This window comes from Gossypium hirsutum, chromosome A05 (assembly GCF_007990345.1).
Source record: "Gossypium hirsutum isolate 1008001.06 chromosome A05, Gossypium_hirsutum_v2.1, whole genome shotgun sequence".
Classification (NCBI taxonomy): domain Eukaryota; kingdom Viridiplantae; phylum Streptophyta; class Magnoliopsida; order Malvales; family Malvaceae; genus Gossypium; species Gossypium hirsutum.
In genome coordinates this window covers 15,033,414-15,050,478 of record NC_053428.1, presented here as the reverse complement: position 1 = coordinate 15,050,478, position 17,065 = coordinate 15,033,414, and the positions used below count along the sequence as shown (strand labels likewise).

General features: G+C 32.8%; 1 protein-coding gene across 2 annotated transcripts; it reads left to right on the top strand.

Moving 5' to 3' along the window:
- The first annotated feature begins 12,393 nt into the window (after positions 1-12,393).
- LOC107960443 (probable alpha,alpha-trehalose-phosphate synthase [UDP-forming] 7) lies at positions 12,394-16,745 on the top strand. 2 transcript variants are annotated; one of them, XR_005927125.1, is made up of 5 exons: positions 12,394-12,680; positions 12,918-15,028; positions 15,117-15,390; positions 15,900-16,519; positions 16,613-16,745. XR_005927125.1 is itself a non-coding variant. In XM_016896791.2 (4 exons), exons 2-4 carry the CDS (start codon positions 13,041-13,043, stop codon positions 16,209-16,211), a joined length of 2,574 nt encoding a protein of 857 aa, XP_016752280.2. In that variant the 5' UTR covers positions 12,394-12,680; positions 12,918-13,040; the 3' UTR covers positions 16,212-16,745. The 2 variants fall into 2 exon arrangements, 1 of the variants encoding a protein (XP_016752280.2); XM_016896791.2 differs by having other exon boundaries at positions 15,900-16,745.
- The last annotated feature ends 320 nt before the right edge of the window (positions 16,746-17,065 follow it).

The window sequence follows — 17,065 nt, the reverse complement described above, 5'->3', positions numbered from 1 at the left end:
ACACATTTGCCTAACGGATTCGATACTCTAATCATAAATTCTGTGTTCTCAACAAGTATATTCATACTAGACACCAATTTCATGCACACATATGAATGAGTAGAACCGGGATCAATCAAAGCAATAACATTAACATTATAGAGAGAAAATGTACCGGTAATCACATCAAGTGAGGAAGCATCTTCACGCGCTTTAATAGCATAAGTTCTAGCCGGAGCCCTTCCTTCAGGTCTAACCGGTGCATCCCTGGCTACATTCTTACTGCTTGTTTCACTTCTAACTTTTCTCGGATACCTTCCCCTCGAGTCTGCACCACTAGCTTTTACATTCTGAAATTTTTCTTTCTCAGCTCTCTCTGGGCAGTCTCTAATAAAATGATCCGGAGAACCACATCGAAAACATTCATTTGCTCTGCACGAACCAAAATGATTTCTACCACATCGCTGGCACTCGGGTTTAACAAATCTCGAGTTCCCTACACTGGCTGCAGAAGTATTCTGAGATTTAGGACCCACATTTTGCTTCTTATAATTCCCATATGATTGTCCAGCTGAAGCTTGGGAACGAGGATTCATATTCCTTGACTTTCTAGGTTGCTGTGAAAATGAACTACTCATCGGTCTTTTCTTCCAATTTCTAGTCTCAGCCTCTTCCTTTTTCTTTTCTTTAAGTAGTTCTTCAGCCTTGCAAGCTCGATCAACCAGTACTACCATTTCTTTTAGTTCAAGGATCCCGATAAATACTTTAATGTCTTCGTTGAGCCTGTCTTCAAATCGTCGGCACATCTTGGCTTCTGTAGGAACATATTCCCTGGCATACTTACTCAATCGAACAAACTCTCTTTCATATTCTGAGACTGTCATATTACCTTGCTTCAGCTCAAGAAACTCTTTACATTTTTGATCAATAAACCTTTCACTAATATATTTCTTCCGAAACTCTTCTTGAAAGAATTCCCAGGTTACCCTCTCTTTCGGTACCACCGAAATCAAATTCTTCCACCAATTATAGGCTGAATCTCTCAACAAAGATGTAGCACATTTCAAACATTCTTCAGGTGTACAAGATAATTCATCAAATACCCGGATAGAATTTTCAAGCCAGAACTCTGCTTTCTCTGCATCATCATCAATATTTGCTCTAAATTCTTCAGCCCCTTGTTTACGAATTCTGTCAACGGGGGTTCTGTGAAATTTTATCATATCCATACCTTGAGGCATCGGGGGTACAGGTTGAGGAATTGGGGGAGGTGGGGGAGGCCGTACATTTGGGTTCGTACGAACAAACCCAGAGTACCATGCACTCATCATTTGGAAAAAGGCTTCCCGATCCCTTTCTCCTCCTCCCTGACCAACAGTAGAAGGTGGGTTTTCAGTCGGCGCTGCCCCTTCAGCCGGAGCTGGCGCATTACTCTCTACTTCATCTGCCACAGCTGGATCGGGATCCATTTACTATATAAAAATCATTTAAAAAGGTCAGAAGTCGTCACACTATCACAATTCATACATATGGCATGTATAGCAAAATCCGTACATACAACACGTAGTCCGAGAACCGACTAAACCTGCTCTGATACCACTAAATGTAACGCCCCCACGCCCGAGACCGTCGCCGGAGTCGAGTATGAGGTGTTACTAAGCTTAATTTAACATATTTAGAACTTTGGATTATTTATTTCTACATTCACAGCTTTTAAGCTACTTGCATCACAGTCACAAGAAAAATCATATCTCGAGTTACGAAACTCGAAATCAAGATCCGTGAATTTTCCCTAAATCTAGACTCATATACCTATCTACTAATATTTTTATAGAATTTTTGGTTGGGCCAATTAGTATAGTTTATTAGTTAAAGTTACCCCTGTTTCAGGACTTGACTGGTCTGACCTCTGTTTACTACAAACCACATTTCTCTCTGTAAAAAAATCCATATGACTATAAGGTTTGTTTCTAATGAAACTAGACTCAATAAGGATTCTGAGAATATAAAATACACTACCTAATTATATCTTTACAATTTATGGTGAATTTCTAAAGTTGGAACAGGGGATTCAGAAACTGCTATGACCCTGTTTCACTAAAATTCAAATATCTTGTAACATATAATTTCTTTACCTGTTTCATTTGTTTCATGTGAAACTAGACATAATAAGCTTCAATTTGATATGTATTCCATCACCAAGTTCAATTTCTATGATTTTTAGTAAATTTTTAAACTCGCGTCAGTGTTGCTGCAGTATTCTGTTTATGGCAAATTTCATCCCTTTTATGAGTTTTTATGCACTAAGTATCTTAATAATTTTCCTTAACATCAAATATAATCTAAACTAAATATTTTCATAATTTATCATTATCAAGCATTTCCTCAACCATTCCACCACCATACCATAAGATCATTTACACAAAAAAAGTATATTGCTATACATGCCATACTTAAATTTACAAGCCATTACCAAAAGTCTTCCGGATAATGTGACTGAGCCTTCGACCTATCCCGACTCCTGAGCTGGCTTGTCCAAAACTACAATGAGTAAGAAGGAGGGAGTAAGCATAAATGCTTAGTAAGTTCATATGCAAATAATAAGTAACATAACAAACAGTCATACCAATCAACATTAGCATGTATCACTAAAACACATATCACATTTTTAATCATTTTTCATCATCTTATTACCTTATCGTGGTTGTATCAATACTCAACCCGAGGGTTAAATACATACCTGTCCAAAATAATCATTTCACATCACTCACCAATACTTCTCTTTATATCTCGAATATTCCTCCATTGAGTAGAACTTTACCCGTTGAACACATCGGAATATAATTTGGATACATGGATAACTTGCACATAAGTGCCATATATGCAATCAAGCAATCATGTAACCCGCCCATAAGCGAACTCGGACTCAACTCAACGAGCTCAGGCGTTCGCATCCATAAGTGAACTCGGACTCAACTCAACGAGTTCGGACATTCGCATCCATAAGTGAACTCGGACTCAACTCAACGAGTTCGGATGCTCAATCATCCTAGTGACATGTCACTTGTATCCTAATCTATTCCTAAGGTTCAAACGGGATTTTTCCTCGAACACTTATCCTTGCCGTCTTCCGTAGAATGCCGAAATCAATACTCGGTAACAATTATATTTAACAAGTAGTTCACATAATTTACATATTATTTGAAATTAACCACAAAGCATACATTTCATAATAAAATTCAGCATAACATATAATTAACATCAATAACTTAAAAATAACCATTATGATACATTATTTACACATGAACTTACCTTGGTACCAAAATACAAAGATTTTGCAATTTAGTCCATAATCTTTTCTTTTCCTCGATTGAGGTCGATTCCACGTCTTTCTTGATCTAAAATAACACATTTAGCTTATTTAATACTCACATTATCAAATTAATCCTTAACTCAAATTTTGGAAAAATTACAATTTTACCCCTAAACTTTTGCATATTTACATTTTTGCCCCTAGGCTCAGGATTAAAATTTATTCCTTATTCTTATGTTTTACAATATGCTGATCACTTTTCTCTTCTATGGCAACATCAAATTCTCACTCTAACATGTACTTGTGACTATTAGGTATTTTTACCGATTAAGCCCTTTTACTCGTTTTTGCTTAAAATCGAGTAGTACAAGTTGTCTAACATAATTTAAAACTTCATATTCTATCATAAAACATCAAAATACACAAATTTCACCTATGGGTATTTTTCCAAATATAAACCCTAGGTTAAATTATTGCTAACATAAGCTTTATCGAGTTACCGGGATCTCAAAATCGTAAAAATCATTAAAAACGGGGCTTGGAATCACTTACTATGGAGCTTGGAAGCTTGAAACAAACCCTAGCTATGGAGAACCCTTGAAATTTCGGCCTAATAAAGAAGATGGACAAAAATTTGCTTTTAATTTTGTTTTTAATTCATTTTAATAACTAAATGACCAAAATACCCTTACTACTAAACTTTCCAAAAATTCCTTCCATGTCCTAATTTTGTCCATGAACTTAAAATTGGTCAAATTTCTATTTAAGACCTCCTCATTAATATTCCAAAACAATTTCATACTAAAAACTTCTAGAATGAAAGTTTTGCAACTTATTCGATTTAGTCCCTACTTTCAATTTAAGCACTTTAGGCATATAATATCATCACGAAATTTTCACACAATCATGCAATCATATCATAAACCTAAAAATAATTATAAAATAATTATTTCTATCTCGGATTTATGGTCACGAAACCACTATTCCGATTAGGCCCTAATTTGGGATATTACAATTCGCATCTATATCTTCAGCTACATTTAAAGCATAAACAACTAGATCAGCTTCGGCATACTTCTTTGGAGGTTTAATTTCTCTTCTAGTTCTGTTTTTGTGGATAGAGTATTGTGGTGAAGAAGCAACTTTATTCTCAATTTTTGTACTGGTTTGAGGAGTTTATTCTCTATTAATCTGATTATCCACCTGCTTTTGATTTTCTTTATTAGAAGAGTCTTTAAGAGATAAGTTAGGTAGCATAGCAGTTTCATCAAAAACAACATCTCTGCTAATAACAACTTTTCTATTTTCAAGACACCATAACTTATACCCTTTTACACCAGCTTTATAACCAAGAAAGACGCGTTTAATGGATCTCGGTTCTAATTTTCCATTATCAACATGAGTATATGCAGGACACCCAAAAATCTTAAAATCAGAATAATTAGCAAGATTACCAGATCATACCTCTTGTGGAGTCTTTTTCTCAATGGCAACGGATGGAGATCGATTGATTAAAAAACATGCAGTAGAGGTTGCTTCTGCCCAAAATGACTTCGATAAGTTGGCATTTGACAACATACATCGAATTTTCTCTATGATCGTTCTGTTTATTCGTTCTGCAATGCCGTTTTACTGTGGAGTATGACGAACTGTCAAGTGTCTCATGATCCCTTCTGACTTACACAATCTATTAAACTCATCAGAACAGAACTTTAAGCCATTGTCTGTGCGGAGGTATTTTATCTGTTTTCCCGTCTGTTATTCAATCATAATTTTCCAAGACTTAAATGCGGATAACACATCGCTTTTCTGCTTTAGGAAGAATGCCCAAACTTTTCTGAAAAAATCATCAATAAAGGTTAGCATATAATTAGCTTCACCTCTCGAAGGCACTCTAGATGACCCCTACAGATCAGAATGAATATACTCCAACGTTCTCTTCGTGTTATGGATTCCTCTAGTGAATCGAATTCTCTTTTGCTTCCCAAAAACATAGTACTCACAGAAATTTAGTTTGCAAATTCCTTACCCATCAAGAAGTCCTCTTTTGCTCAATTCTACCACGCCATTCTCACTTATATGCCCTAGGCGCATATGCCAAAGTGTAGTAATATCATCATCTGACAAGGAAGAGGAAGTGACAGCTGCATCACCAGTAACAGTAGAACCCTGCAAAACATATAACTTGGCAGTTTTCCTTTGCCCTTTCATCACAAAAAGGGAACCTTTGGAAATCTTTAAAACTCCACTTTCAGTTGTGTATCTGTACTCTTTTGAATCAAGAGTACTCAACGAAATTAAATTTCTCTTCAATTTTGGAACATGTCGTACCTCACTAAGTGTTCTGACAACTCCATCAAACATCTTAACTTTAATTTTTCCAACACCTGCTATTTTACACGAAGCATTATTTCTTATTAAAAGAACACCTTCAGACACTGTTTCGTAAGTTGTAAACCAATCTTGATTGAGACTCATGTGGAAGGTGCAGCCTGAATCAAATATCCACTTCTCGCTCACTTTAGAATTGTTGACGGAAGCGACTAGAAGTTCACCATCGCTGTAGTCTTCTACAACATCAGCTTCACCGGAATTTTCTGGTTGTTTTCCCTTTTGATTCGCAACCTCCCTTTTAATCTTGTTCTGTAGCTTATAACACTCAGATTTAATGTGCCCTTTCTTATTGTAGAAGTTACAAGTTTTACCTCTGTTTGAATATTTCGATTTACCCTTAAATTTACCGCGAGGATTCTGTTCTTATATCCTTCCATGATCATCATCAGTATTTCGATCTTGTCTCTCACGAATAATGAGACCTTCTCCTTGAGAGTCGGGTTTAACCACAAGATGCTTCATCTTATCATACGAGGTCAAATAATCATAAACCTCATCAACTGTGAAAGACTTGCGGCTATATAGAATCGTGTCTCTAAAGGTTGAATAAGGCGGGGACAACAAACAAAGTAGAATCAACCCTAGATCTTCCTTATCATACTGAACCTCCATGGCCTCCAAGTTTGAGAGAATTTCTTTAAACACTGTTAAGTGTTCGTGTACAGACGCACCTTCCTCCAAACGATGAGCATAAAGACACTGCTTTATATGCAACTTACTTGTTAGAGTTTTCGACATACATATTTGTTCTAGTCTCTTCCATAATACAGCGGCGGTCTTCTCTTTCATCACATCCTGCAAAATTTCGTTGGATAAATGCAGATGTAATTGTGTTAACGCCTTTCGATTCTTACGTTTTTTCTCTTAATCTGTTAAAGTCAAAGGCATCTTATCTATCCATAGCAAGGCATCCTCTAGATCCATTTGCGCAAGAACTGCTTGCATCTTAATCTGCCACAATGCAAATCTGATGTTGCGATCCAACAGTGGAATTTCATACTTCAAATACGCTATTACCATGATCGAGATAAACAACCCAGAAATTCTGATATCAATTTGTAAAAAAATAAAAAATAAAATAAAATAAAGAACACACAGATTTTTACGTGGAAACCCTTTCGGGAAAAAATCACGGGCAGAGGAGAAGAAAAATTCACTATGTCGAATTCGAATCAATTACAAGAGAAATAGACTATGTCTATTTATAGGCTTGTAAAGCCATATTCTAGTAAGACTGAAACACCTTATTCTAATCAATATCAAATAGATGGTATTTAATAAGGTTTAAAAAACCTTATTCTAAAATAAAATAAAAGAAGTGTAATTCTATATGGATTCTTCTTTTATTTTATTTTACCACTGTATTTTATTTAAATAAGGATTCGAGTCACTTAATTCTAACAAAACTATATATTAACTTTAATCTAATCTATAATGTCATATACGAATTTCTATTTTATGTGATTTTATACATGAATTTTTTTATTTGATTTAATTTTCATAAATCACTAACAACATCTTCTAATTAGCACCATTTTACATTGATATATTGTATACACAAATATTTATATAAATTCAATTTGAAAATAAATCTATATATTTATTTCTTTAAATGTGTACAATTAAATTGAAATTAAAGTTTTATGCATATATATGAACCACAATTCAAGTTCCATATATACAATTGCACCAAATCAAAGTTCATATATTAAATTACACATTGGACCAAAATTTATATATTAATTTGATATTTATCTTTATATTTAATGCTAAATGTTAATTCACGATATGGGTAAAAAATGAAAAATAAAATAATTTTTTTGTTAAAATGATAATCATAAATTATAAGATAAAAACAAGTGTTTTGAATATCTGTATATATGTTAAAAAATTCTCATAATAATTTTTTAAATTTGTAAAATGATTGAATTTTTGTTAATTTTCTAATTGTGTTAGCACCCGCATAATTAATGAGTCAAACACCATCTTTTTAAATTTAATATTTAATTTTTTTAATATCATTCTTATTATTACCTTCAACCTCTTAAACTTTTAAATCAAAAGATAATATATGCGCAGTGTACTTGAATTTGTATTTAATTAACTTACATGGTCTCAATGAAAAGTTTAAGGGTAAATTATATTCAATGTCACTAAATGAATAGTAAGTTTATGTTTTGGTCATTTAACTTCAAAAAGTTAAAAACTGGTCACTAAACTATTCAAAAAATTTTATTTAAGTCACTGAGCTATTTGAAAGTTTTTATTTAATTAATTGGATTGTCAAGTTTTTTTTTAAAAATATTTGGCTAGTGAGTTCTAAGCAACAATTCGACGATCGGTACGATGGATCAATACCTATCAACAAGTAAAAGAACATGTCTTAGATCTAAGTCGATCTGACACTCACTGTTAAAGATCAACTAAAAAGTTGCTTAGATTTTAATTCATAATTTGTGACATTCAAAGTTGTCTCATTAAAAAGAAATGAATTGTAGAAAAATATAAATATAAAAGCTTTCAATTGGTGCAGTCAGTACAAATGAAGAAGGCCATACAACAATAATTTTAATAGCTCGGTGACTTAAATAGGAACTTTTAAATAATTCAATTACTATTTTATAACTTTTTAAAGTTTAATGATGAAAACATAAATTTAATAATAGTTTAATCACCTTAAATATAGTAAAAATATAAGCATATATATATTTTTTCTATAATTGAAAAGGTTTTAAATTTATTGTGAGCATCGAGTACTGATGTTAATAATTTACATATGATTTCATGCTCAAAATCGTGAATTAAATTCGATCAAATCTCGCTTTTAGATCCTTCGTCTTTGGTGAAATTTTTAATTTTAAATACTTGTAAATATAAATTTTTTTAAAAAATATGATTAAATTTAATCTACTTATCTATTTTATATAATTTTATTTTAAAAAATATTTAATAAAATTTAATTTTGAATCAATGATGGTTGGGCAACTTGGATTGTGTGTAGTTCGAGTTACACTAATACAATTATCATGATTTTGGTTGATTGAACTAAATTATTGTGATTGATTTTATTTTACATTGTAGATGTTGGAATGTATTTATGATTACAATTATTTATACTTCAATAAGAAGAAATAATTGAAGCACGTGTGGAAAACTTGTAATTAATAGAGAGATATGAATATCTTTTCATTTATCTAGTTATTTTATCATCTTCCCCTCGTTTGGGAAATTAAAGAAAGTGAAATGTTGAATACTTGAAATGGATGGTTTTTTTTCCCCTCTCCTTTTCTCCAACACCTGTCCAACCATCGTCCTTTTTTTTTGCCCCAAAGCAATTTTGCTCTATTAATTTCATTTACCTTCCTCATGAGTACTCGGTTTGGTTTAATTTAAATTTTGGATAAAAAATAATTAAATTATTTTATTCGTAAATCATTCTTGAAATTGTAACAGTATAGAATAAAAATCGAAATATCTGAAACTGATAATTATGGTTCAGTTTAATTTAATTTGATTTTTAGATAAAAAATAAATTAAATCATTTTATTCAATTTTTTACTTTTGAAATTGAAATCGTATAGAATAAAAATTAAAATATCATAAACTGATAATTGTGGTTTGGTTTGGTTAGTTAGGTTTTGCCAAATTTAGGCTTTGAAGAAAAATAATTTTACCTTGTTTTGGGTTAAAAAAAATTTAATATATTATAAGTCTTGATTTTTTTTCATAACACTCATAATACATATTCTAGAAAATGAAGGACTGATCTTAGATAATGTATCCGTTTAAAAGTACTATAGTTTTTTTTATATAAAAAATTAGATTAAAATATATTTTAAGTCATTGTATTTCCAGCATATTTAAATTTTAGTTTCTCTAGTTTTTCATATTTAAAAAAGTAAGTTTAATTGTTGATACGGTTAAAATTATTCTATTAAATTTCGTTTTATTATAATGCTGTTTTTTTGTCACATGACTACTGAATATTTATTTTATTTCAGAATGTCATACTACCAAATTTAATAAGAGAATTTTAATGCTAATAATAATTTAACCTAAATTTAAAAATTTAAAAAGATTAAATTTCTGAAAATAAAAGTAAAAAAATTAAACTCTAAATATATAAAAATAGATAAAATTAAAGCATGTTTTAACCAAAATTTTAATACGATATTGATTTTTTTAGGAAATGCATTGTTGATTTAAGTTGTATAAATTTTATAATATTATATTGTTTATGTAATATTTGTGTTATTTTAGTTAAATTATGTGACACCTACCACGACATGGATGAAAAAATATATGTTACGAAAAGTGATACATAATCACTCATTTGGAGCATTGGCTGAAGCTTTTCTATTAGTAAAATAGGTTTTATGTTTAAACTTTCGTATTGTATTTTAAAATAGTTTTTATTTTATTTTATATAAATTATTCAAAATAAATAAATATCTATTTCATGTTATACTTTTTTTAAAAAATTAAAAATCACATTGCATTGGATCTTCAATAATAAGAATTGTGTAAATTTTGAACTTTTTTATGTTATTTGATTTTTTTATTTTAATTACTTATATATGTTTTTTAAAGAAATTAGAGTTGAAGAGTAAGTCAAATATGGATGGATATATAATAATGATTTAATGTTTTTAAAATTTAATAATGTGATGAAATTTTATTAATACCTAAAAATTTTAATTTTATAAAAACACATTTGATTGTTTTTTTTACTTCTCATTTCTAATTCAACTTTCATCAAAGTATGATCTTTTGACATATTATGCATTTTATTGTTTTGTACTGTATAATGGTGTTATGATATTATTTATTTACTTGAATTTGATGTAGAAAAATCACAAAGTCAATCAAAAAGTTAGAAAGTTTGTGTTAAGATAAAAACTAGATTATAAATCTTTATAAATAAAATTGTAATTTTATCATATTTTTAAGAAATAATAGTGAATAGATTTTATCATATTATTGGCTCTCGTTTTTTAACTTCATAACGATAAATTCTTTTGATTAAACATGTAAGCTAGAGAATTTATTTTATGAATCATTTCTATCATATTATTCATGATTCCTTTTAATTAAAAGATGATACATCATCTTTAATTTGAAAGTTTAATTTAAATTTACATATGATGTGAAAAAAATAACGCGTATTTTTTTTAATTGAACAGAATCATAAATAATGTAACGAAAATGGTCTATAAAATAATTTTAATGTTAAACTGACATGCAATTGGCCTAATCACCTCCTGCCACTTCATCAATGACATTATCTTGTTCCACTTGTTCTACCTTATTAGCCAAAATGCTTTAGGCCCACCACGCGGCGACTTTGCAAACAAAGGAAGCGGTGTCCCTATTCCCACATGGATATATCAGGTACTATGTTGGACCACAGAGTTATCCAATTATTTTTCTGTAATTTAGTAAGTTACAATGTTTTTGAATCCGGCGGATGCTGGTTTGTTCCGTTCATTTTAAACAAATAAATTATTTAAAATTAATAAAATTTTAAAAATTAAAAAATATAAAATTCTATACATGTTCACTACGCGTTGAAGGACGGATATATCAACAAATTTTTAGTCTTTCCATAAACTGATATTTTAATTGATGTTTGATCAAATCAATTGAATAATTGAAATTATGTTTTACATAAAAGAAAATAAAGACTTGACCGTTGGATGAGGTATATTAAAGATATCATTTAAACAATTTAACTATAATAATAACTTATACATATATATTTACTCAAATTTTCTCATATTTCAAATGGATTTTTAGAATTAAATAGCTGTAGTTAGGCGTAAAGATTTTATGGCATTTGAGATAATACGTGATGGCTTCTTTTTCCTTTCTTCTTTTCTGAAGATGACTCGTGAGATCGTGAGGTCGCACGAAACATAGAAACCTGGTCGAGTTCACTGGATGCCACGTAAGACTTTGCCTTGGGAGAAGGGAGAACAGCGTGCGACGGAAGAAAAACTCAAAAATGCCAGCTGGCATTACTGAGTTGTCTACTGGCCAACGTTATCCTCTAACTTCCCTTTTTTTTAATAAATAATAAAATTCAAAAAAGAGAAACCCTCGCAGGAATTTTACGCTATGCCGCGGGAGGCGTCAATTCTGCCCTAAATGCTTTAATATAAAATATTATATCATCATTTGAGTATCATTTATAGGGATCCATTAAAATTTTGAACTTTACACGTTATGTTAAATGCTGCCACACCATTATAATTTTTTATTTTCTTGAAAAAAAATTAGAACTCTGATAAAATATTATCTGTTAAATATTGACTAAATTTTTTTATATATTTAATAATATAAAAAATTAAAATGAACGAGTGGTTCAATTGTGAAGTTTTAATTTTTTTAATATTATTCAATCATCTTTGTTGATATTAATTTTATACATTTTTATATGTTTTTCCCAATGTGTATAATCTAATATTAAGTGATAATATTCCTTGAATTTTTTTCGCGTGCAAGTTGAGATAAAATGAGAAATACGGCAAACTTGGGAGGAAAGAGAACCATGGCAGTACCCATTTTGGGTTACCTGCAACTCGCTCAACCAGTTAATATTAAAAAGAATGGCTGAGATGAATTTTGTAAAAATCGAACGGCTACGGATCAATGTCGGCATCACATGGCTTTTTTGATAAACGGCATTTACAGTATCTCACCAACGGTTGCAACTCGCAAGAGAGAGAAAGGAAAAAAAACCCAAAAAGAATAAAAAATGATAAAAATAATAAAAATAATAAAGATATGAAGAAAGAAAGAAAAAGAGGGGAGTGTAAATGTGGATCCTCGAGAATGAGATAAAGAGAGGACCAAAACAAACCCAAAACAAACCCTAGATTTTTTCTTCCACAAAAAGAAACCCCTTTTTAAGTTGGTTCCAATTTTTTCTTCACTACTTTCATATTTTGATCCAAAGGGTTTCATTAAAGACGCAAACTTTGTGCTTTGAAAGGTAAGGCCAGTTTCAGTGATCGATTCGTTTTCTTTTCAAGTTTGCTTCTTATTTTGGAGTCATCTGGGTTTTGTTTAGATTAAATTTTGATATAATATTCATTTGGATGATATTCTTTTTTTCTTTATCTTTTTTTTCTTTAATTTGGGATCTAATTTATTCATGGGTTTACTTTGTTTTATGTATTCTTGTGTATTATTCATGTAAAGATGATGCTTTTGATGATACCTAATGCAGATCATGCCAAATTAGAAGATAACTTGAGGAAGAGAAATAGAATTCTTGAGGCGTAGTGTTTATAGTATAGAGGTCTTTCTGATTAATTCTTGTTGAGGGTAAATCTAAATAAAGAGGTTAAAGATGATGTCAAGATCATATACCAATCTTTTAGATCTAGCTTCTGGTAATTTCCCGGTAATGGGTCAACCTCGTGAAAAGAAACGGCTGCCACGAGTAATGACCGTTCCAGGGGTTATTTCAGAGCTTGACGATGACCAGGCTAATAGTGTGGCCTCAGATGTGCCCTCCTCGATTATTCAAGACAGAATTATCATCGTAGCTAATCAGCTCCCAGTTAAAGCTAAACGGAGACCTGACAATAAAGGGTGGAGTTTTAGTTGGGATGACGATTCGTTGTTGTTACAATTAAAAGATGGTTTGCCTGAAGAAATGGAAGTTTTGTATATTGGTTCTTTGAAGGTTGATGTTGATCCAAGTGAACAAGATGATGTGTCACAGCTTTTGTTGGATAGATTTAAATGTGTCCCTGCATTTCTTCCTCCTGACATTTTGACCAAGTTCTATCACGGTTTCTGTAAACAGCATTTGTGGCCTCTTTTCCATTATATGCTTCCATTTTCAGCAAATCATGGGGGCAGGTTTTATAGGTCTTTATGGGAGGCATACGTTGCCGCTAACAAGATTTTCTCTCAAAGGGTTATTGAAGTTATAAACCCAGAAGACGATTATGTTTGGATCCATGATTATCATTTGATGGTACTACCTACCTTCTTGAGGAGAAGGTTTAATAGATTGAGAATGGGGTTTTTTCTTCATAGTCCATTCCCTTCATCTGAGATATATAGGACTTTACCTGTGAGGGAAGAGATCCTAAAGGCACTCTTGAATTCAGACCTCATTGGTTTTCATACTTTTGATTATGCTCGGCATTTTCTGTCTTGCTGTAGTCGAATGTTAGGTTTAGAGTATCAGTCAAAGAGAGGTTATATTGGACTGGAGTACTATGGAAGGACAATTGGTATAAAAATCATGCCTGTTGGAATCCACATGGCTCAGATTGAGTCTGTATTGAGACTTGCGGATAAGGAGTGGAGAGTAGGGGAGCTTAAACAACAGTTTGAGGGAAAGACTGTATTGCTTGGAGTTGATGATATGGATGTCTTTAAGGGTGTCAACTTGAAGCTGCTGGCAATGGAGCAGATGCTGAAACAGCACCCGAAGTGGCAGGGGAGAGCAGTTTTGGTACAGATCGCAAACCCAGCCAGGGGTAGAGGGCAAGATCTTGAGGAGATTCAGGCTGAAATAACAGCAAGCTGTAAGAGAATCAATGAGACTTTTGGGCAACCTGGTTATGAACCAATTGTCTTCATTGATAGGCCTGTATCCCTGAGTGAAAGGGTTGCTTACTACAGTGTAGCTGAGTGTGTTGTAGTCACAGCTGTGAGGGATGGAATGAATCTTACTCCTTACGAGTATATTGTGTGTCGGCAGGGAGTATCTGAATCAGAGTCTTCCTCAGAATCAAGTGGGTCCAAGAAGAGCATGCTAGTTGTATCAGAGTTCATTGGTTGCTCTCCTTCACTCAGTGGTGCAATTCGGGTAAATCCTTGGAATATTGAAACAACTGCGGAGGCAATGAATGAGGCAATCTCTATGGCTGATGCTGAGAAACAGCTTCGCCACGAGAAGCATTATAGGTATGTTAGCTCACATGATGTGGCATTTTGGTCCCGGAGCTTCTTCCAAGATATGGAAAGGACATGTAAAGACCACTTCAGAAGACGTTGTTGGGGAATTGGTTTGAGCTTTGGGTTCAGAGTTGTAGCTCTTGATCCTAACTTCAGAAAGTTGTCTATTGATCACATTGTATCTGTGTATCTGAGGTCCAAAAACAGGGCTATATTATTGGACTATGATGGAACAGTAATGCCTCAAACATCACATAACAAGACTCCAAGTTCAGAGGTTATATCGATCATAAACACACTCTCCAGTGATATCGAGAATACTGTCTTTGTTGTAAGTGGAAGAGGAAAGGACAGTTTAGCCCAGTGGTTTTCTCCATGTAAGAAACTTGGTATTGCTGCTGAACATGGTTATTTCATGAGGTGTGATTTTTTCTTTCTTTGTTCTTATAGCATTTTTTCTTAGTGTTTCTTCAGTAGGTGCGCTTATTTTGAGTTGTTTATATTTCAGGTGGTCTGCTAATGACAATTGGGAAGTTTGTGGGCAGAATAGTGAATTTGGGTGGAAGGAAATAGCTGAGCCTGTTATGAAGTTGTATACAGAGGCCACTGATGGCTCCTCTATTGAAACCAAGGAGAGTGCTTTGGTCTGGCACCATCGCGATGCGGACCCAGGTTTTGGATCTAGCCAGGCCAAGGAGATGTTAGACCATCTTGAGAGTGTATTAGCAAATGAACCTGTGACTGTGAAAAGTGGACAGTTTATTGTCGAAGTGAAACCACAGGTATGTACTTGACTTTTGTTTTGGTATTTTTTTTTTCAGCTTGCTTTAGATGGTAATTGTAATAGAGTACTTTGCCTTAGTTCCAAGCTTAGGTTGTAAGTTTGTACTTCTCAGATTACTGAGGCAGTACTTTTTGAATAAGAAGAAATTAACATTTGTGCATTAAGGGTAAGAAAAGTTTCAAATAGAAATATAGCAAGTAAATATCATTCTTCTCAGTCCTGAATATAATGCAATCAGCTTTAGAGTTTTTTCTTTAATTGGTTATTTGTGAACTGTTATCTAATAACTTTGGTTTCGCAATTTGATGAATGCATGGTACATTTACTGTTGCTTTTTTTTGGGGGGGGGGGTCGGCAAATATCATTCTTTTTTCCGCCCTGAATATAATGCAATCAGTTTTGGAGGGATTTCTTTAAATTGGTTATTTGTGAATTGTGATGTGATAACTTTGGGTTCACAATTTGATGAATGCATGATGTTGAATCAACATTTACTGTTGCTTTTAGGGAGTCAGTAAAGGTGTGGTTGCCGAAAAGATCTTCACAACCATGGCTGAGAGTGGAAGGCAGGCTGATTTTGTTCTCTGCATTGGCGATGACAGATCTGATGAGGAGATGTTTGAGATAATCAGTAGTGCAATTTCCAGTGGTGTCCTCTCCTCGAATACATCTGTATTTGCCTGCACAGTTGGTCAGAAACCTAGCAAAGCCAAGTATTATTTGGATGATCCAGCTGAGGTTGTAAACATGCTTGAATCTCTTGCAGAAGCTTCAGATCCTGAACCCTTCTCAGACACCAGATCAGAAGACTCCATTTGAAACATATCCTCGATGGCTTTAGAAAAAATTCTGTGCATGTTATCCTTTCAACCAGTTGGGAAGAAGGACATGCCTGACCTCTGACGAAGGTAGATATCAATTTTTTGCTAGGTTTGGGAGTTGTCTGCTGAAAATAATATCCCGGGGCCTTCTGTCTGATTATTTGGCCATTTGAGGCATAGATGTGGAGTACTGTGATAGGGTAAGAGGGACCCTGCTGGCTCATTCATGGAATTGAAAGATGCATCTCCAGCAAAAAGCATCAAGGTTATCGACATTTCCTTTTGTGCAGTCATAACATCCACATGGTATGTGTATTTAATTGCAGTACATCCATATAAGTATCATTGATTTCTCACAATGACCAAAACTTCTTCCTGGTGGCGGTAACACTAGCACAGGTCTCAGCTGGTTGAGAAAGTCATCCTGTTGAATGAAGTCGTACACATGTTATTTTGAGTGATTTTTTTCCCAATTGGATACTTTTCTTAATCTTCATTAAATTCTATAGAAATGTTGGAGCTAGTTTTTCTATGCTTACATCCTATTGGAAACTGGCTGTTGAACGCGGGAACAAAGTAGGGGCCTTTTTTTGTTAAACTAAAATATGAACTGAATTTAGAAGTGAGAAATAATTAAGTAAAGGTACTCTGCTAGTCCAAGATAAATAAAACGATGTGTAAAATACTTTAGGTTATTGAATTTCATGAACAAGGTCTAATGAATAGATGGATGTGGGTCCTGGGTCCTGACCCATTGTCCCAGCTAATGAAGTCACGTGGAAACAGCTTGCAGTTAGCTCATGTTGATGCCACATCGGCCTACTACATTTATTTTATCTAAAAAGTATTAGA

Excerpts from the sequence above, each read along its gene's own strand:
- LOC107960443 (XM_016896791.2), top strand. The coding sequence starts at position 13,041 with ATGATGTCAAGATCATATACCAATCTTTTAGATCTAGCTTCTGGTAAT. Across the intron at positions 15,029-15,116 it reads GAACATGGTTATTTCATGAG|GTGGTCTGCTAATGACAATT; the intron begins GTGTGATTTTTT and ends TTTATATTTCAG. Across the intron at positions 15,391-15,899 it reads TTGTCGAAGTGAAACCACAG|GGAGTCAGTAAAGGTGTGGT; the intron begins GTATGTACTTGA and ends TGTTGCTTTTAG.